At 35.6% G+C, this 5,439-nt stretch overlaps 1 protein-coding gene across 1 annotated transcript; it reads right to left on the bottom strand.

Moving 5' to 3' along the window:
* Positions 1–222: 222 nt before the first annotated feature.
* LOC131928173 (uncharacterized) lies at positions 223–5,235 on the bottom strand (the record flags this gene model as incomplete). Its single annotated transcript, XM_059284115.1, is given in 3 exon segments — positions 223–471; positions 775–903; positions 5,109–5,235. Coding segments are annotated over 3 exon segments (312 nt in total), but the record flags the coding sequence as incomplete, so codon positions are not given.
* Between the last annotated feature and the right edge of the window lie 204 nt (positions 5,236–5,439).

The raw sequence follows: 5,439 nt of genomic DNA on the forward strand, positions 1-5,439 counted from the left end.
CGTTGCGCTTTTTGTTTTGCGCTTTTTTCCGTTGCGGTTCTTTCCGGCCACCATATTTTTCCTATTACACACATCTAAACCTTTTTATCCCAGATTGGGAACCTGCTTGTCCTTTGTATAGCGTAATTTAAACAATAAACTTCATAATAAAAGTAAATTACAAAAACATAAAAGATTTCAGTCTACGTGAGAAAAAAAACAATAAAGGTTGTAAGGCCAACACTGTTTAATAGCTTATTTAATTTCAACGGGAGAGAGAAAAATGTAAAGTGTGCAAGTAAAACGTGATTAAATAAAATCAAATATATTGGCAGATTTGACAAAGTACTCTGAAAATAATGGGATCAACACTAGCTCAAAATAATTAGGATGACCCTCGAACCAAACTCAGTAGAAAATAGGAGCAACCCTACCATCAGAATGTGAAGAAAAATGGGATGATCACTAGCACTACGAGAATCCACGAGTATCCTTTTGAATAAAAAAAAATAAACGTTATAAACAGCTAAATATGCACATTGATATTTGTAAATGAAAAAGTGCTATTTTCATGTAGTTTAATTTATTCAAAGTTTTTGTTTAGCATTCTCGGTGTGTGTGTGTGTGCGTGCGTGTGTGTGTGTGCGTGTGTGTGCGCGTGTCCGTGCATGCATGTGCGTGCGCGTCCACAAATTCTGGGATATTAATTTAATCTTTTTTCCAATTGTCGGATTGTTGTTTTTCAATCTGCAGTCTTTACAGCTAATATTTAATTAAATTCTTTAAAATCTTTACCTTTTAAATGACTTGTTTGCTGCTCATTGGTCGAGTAACTTAGAGTTAGAGTCCCGCTTAAGTTGTAGCACGTGACGTGGCGTGTGTTCGGGAATCTGGCCCCCACCGTGTTATCAATGGGATTCAAACCTACAAAAGGTTTTTAAAAGTTATTCACACAATATGTGTCCTTATGAGTTTTGTTAAAGTGAAAGTTACAGTAACCATATCCATGGTTGTTAGTTTTCGGCATTTAGTTAAAGAAAGAATTGTAGGTATATTGTAGGACAGTCTGCAACGATTTCCCGGAAGAGATGCCCAAATTCGATATTTTTCCCTATAGGTATATGGTAAAAATTATGTTTGTGCAAGCTAAGCAGTCTTCCATTTATGAAGTCCACTAAAAAATGACCTTTGGAACTCCCCTCGACTCCCTGTCCATAAGGGCCGGCGTGCCATATTGTAGGACGATATGGTTAAAGTAAAGTTTCCCTTTTCAAACCTGACGGTCTATGGGGCAAGTGAAGTAGAGTTCACTTGTTTCTGTGACCTCGGCATATGAAGAGATAGTGTGGTCAGCACTATGTCCAGCCGCCTTTACTTTCCCTAACGTGAGTTAGGTACCCATCAAAGTTGTGTGGACTCAGAGACGATCTACTGACTTGAACCCGGATTCGAAATCGAGACTTAGGGGTTAGCAGTCCAGCTCTTTACCGCTAGACCACTCCGTCACATGGTTAACGGTCGAGAAATGACTGACAACAAATTAACCCCCCCCCCCCCCATCTCAAGATATACGAGCTATTAAAAGCAATAAATGTGTTTGGGCCTTATTTTTGTGTCAAAGTATCTTAGAGTAGAGATATAGTAGAAATACCATGCAAACGAAACAGGTTTTGATTACTAAGTAAGGAATTAATTTAATTTAAATTAAAATAGACAGGTTAAAATAAATAAATGAATAAAAAATAAATGGTTTTGGTGCCCATATATATATATATATATATATATATATATATATATATATATATATATATATATATATATATATATATATATATATATATATATATATATAACAAAATGTAAATGTACAAACATGAATAAAGTTTAAAATAAGCAACATACATATACATTTTTAAATTTTTTATTTTCTGAAAAAAAGAAAAACAAAAGGAAAACTTACAAACATTCAAAAATATATACAACAAAATCTAAATGAACCTAGATGAATAAAAATTTAAAAAAAGACAACATAAAATTGTACTTTTCTGAATTGGATAATGGATGAAAACTTACAGACATTTAAATTTGAATATTGTAAGCTGTCCCTCTTAAATAGTCCATGTGATTTCTGTTGGCATAGTCCTTAACGATTTTAAAAATACGAGAATCGCTGTTACGATATTTAATTCTTGGTGGTTCTACTGGATGTCCGCTAAGCCGCTGACCGATGACCACTTTGTGAAAACCTTGCTCGCGTTTGAGAATATTGATGAAGCGCCAGATATTAGGATGGTCAGCAGCAACTGCAGCTTGCATTTTACGGTGCCAACCCTCGACGCTGTTGTTGGTGCGAGGTAACTCATTTTCCACCCTGTGGTGTATGTTCCAAATGTGAGGCTTATAAAGGGGAACAGCTCGGCCTCGACGTCTTACTCTACCAATGTAATTATCCTCAAAATAATCCAGCAGTTGTAGCATTTCATTGGTATTTTCCGTATGTTCTCGAAGTACTTCAAACACATCTACAACATCTGCTATTGGCACAAAAGCCAAAGCACCTATCATTCTTAACATGACGGCGAAATCTGCTTCATCCACATACTTTGTTTGAAATCCAAGAGCCTGTACTTTTCGGTCAAATGATAAAAACAGCATTGGGCGTGTATGCCTTCATAACATTCAGAAACAACATTCAAGGCGGATTTTTCATAATCCAGCATAGCTGAAATAGGCCGGGCGGCCGCCATTTGTTCTTTTAATTTCATAAAAAGACGGCGATAGGTTTCAGTAGTTTTGTGTGGCAGCAAACAGTACAGGCATGCAATGACATCGCCGCTGATGAGGGCATGAACTGTATATAATTGGAAAAATATCTCATGCACAACGCTAAAGGTTCCATCCATAAACCAATGTAAAGATTTTTCTAATAAAGAGGATGATTCATTAGTGCCAAATATTAAAATTCTGTTTTTGTCGCCAACACCACTATCAGACAATTGAAAATTCTCACCACTAGAGAGTTTCTTGCATTCATCCGGCAGTTCAATGGTAGAGCGATCGGTTGGAAGAGGATGTTGAACATGATTAGCTTGTCGCTGTTTTCGAATATGATGCCGCAGATGTTGAATAAGAACCATCTGCACAGACGCTGCTTCAATGAGATTTTGCATCTCTCTACCAAGAATCTGTTGGGGTGTTTCATCTGTTTCCAGTGCCCTTTTTTAATATTGTGTCGAACGTCACATTGTGTTACATCTGATGCATGTGTGTGTTCATGCAGAAATCCAACAACAGGGTCGTTTTTAATTTTGATCTTTGCTTTGCTCGGAAAGGGCGCGATTTGGCGCTACGGGCTAGACTGTGAGCAATATGCCTTTATGATTGCATTTAAATTGTGTTTATGTTATGAGTGTTATGTTTGTTTTTTTCGTTTGTTTTTTTTTTTTTTTGCGTTCGTTTATGTTGTGTTTAGTTTTGTTCTGTTCCCAAGTTGGTACATTTAAAAAAGATTTACCGTGGCGGAGCACGGGATGCAGCTAGTCTATAATATAAGCGGGCAAGTAGTGTGTCAGTCCTTCCTTCTGTCATCGCTATAGATTTTGGAACTATAAAAGTAAACATCGCACCATGCTGTGCTTTTAGTGCACCGCAGTTTCTTATTATAAGTAAAAGAGTTGGGTTTGTTTATATAACGACATAGAGCTATTTTATAATTTCCACTGTTTGTACAATTTTGCATAACGTAAAGAGAATATTAAACACACGCACATTGCTAAAACATATTAAAAGGATCAATGTCAAATATCGTTTTCGTTAATATTCCTAGAAAAAAGTGGATACATTTTAATAACATAATAACTGTAGGTTAGAAAAATCTAATTAAACTGTTTAGTAATTTTGCCAAGGGAGGTATTTTAAAAATAAATTGAACTCACGCTAAAAAAGTGAATGCAGAATCTGCAAGACGGAATAATTGTTGGAATAATATAATTAGCAAAATGTGAATGCAAATTATGCAGACGTGTAAGAGTACATTATTGTTGGAATATTATAATTAGCATTGATTGATAAAAGGCTGTCTTTTATTTATTTTATTCACTGAATGTAATGTTTACTACTTATAATTTTTAAATAACTATTAAGCACTATTATAGACGCGTCATCGCGTTCATTGGGTGCGCAATGGTTTTAGTTATGAAACTCTATTGTAAATTTTTTAAATTTTAAGTACTGGAAAAAAATGCGTGAATGGATTAAGTGATATATCATACATGGTAGGTAAAACACGGATATTTTAAATATTGCCTATTATTTTTTGTATACACTGAACGTATTGTTCACTAATTATTATTCTATCTTTCGGTTTGCGGACAAGCTGGGGGTTTTATAGGAGAGGCGTAGCGAGGGGGGGGGGGGGAGGGCATATGTCCCCGGGTGCCGACCTTAGGGAATGCCAAAGTGGGTTAGAAAAAAATTTGCGGTGGGGGGGGTGGAAATCGAAAGTTTTAGGGCAGGGGGGGTGCGAATCGAAAGTTTGAGGGGGGGGGGGTGCAAATCGAAAGTTTAAGGGGCTGGGATGGAAATTTGAAATTTTGAGGGGAGGGGGTGCAAATCGTAAGTTTGAGGGTGGGTCAAATCGAAAGCTTGTCCCCGGGCGCCGGAAAGGGTCGCTACGCCTCTGTTTTATAGTCATTCACTGTGTCAGACGCGTCCGCCGGCGCTCGGAAAGGGTGCGATTTGACGCTACGAGTTAGACTTTGAGTAATATGCCTTTATGATTGCATTTAAATTGTGTTTATGTTATGAGTGTTGTGTTTATTTTTCGATTGTTTTTTTGCGTTCGTTTGTGTTGTATTTAGTTTTGTTCTGTTCCCAAGTTGGTACATTTAAAAAAGATTTACCGTGGCGGAGCACGGGATGCAGCTAGTGTGTGTATATATATATATATATATATATATATATATATATATATATATATATATATATATATATATATATATATATATATATATATATATATATATATATATATATATATATATATATATATATATATATATATACAGTTAAATAGATATAAATACAGGGGTTCCAACAACATTTTTTTCAGCCACTGCTATGTTTATTACCCATGTTGCAGCGCTCAAAGTCACCATTCTCTTGATATTTTCTCCAGATGGTCAAAGACTCGCGGCCGAAGTATTTTCTACAAAAATCATAGTTCGCCCCATCAGCGGCACAGCTCAAAATCCACATAGTCTGACTGCAATTTATTTATTTTTAAAAAGAATCGTTAATAGTTATTTGAGTTCAAGTAATGTTATTTGCGATTACCATTATATACCTTTGTTTAAAAAAAATAAACGTTTTCGCTTTTGCGTGGTACTTCTTAAGATAACCTAAACGTGTTTTTTTTAAATAAGCCTAATACTATCTATGACAATAGTTTCGCTGTTTGTC

The sequence above is a fragment of the Physella acuta genome, unplaced genomic scaffold, assembly GCF_028476545.2.
Source record: "Physella acuta isolate Inbredline_101_S28 unplaced genomic scaffold, ASM2847654v3 ptg001468l, whole genome shotgun sequence".
Lineage (NCBI taxonomy): Eukaryota > Metazoa > Mollusca > Gastropoda > Physidae > Physella > Physella acuta.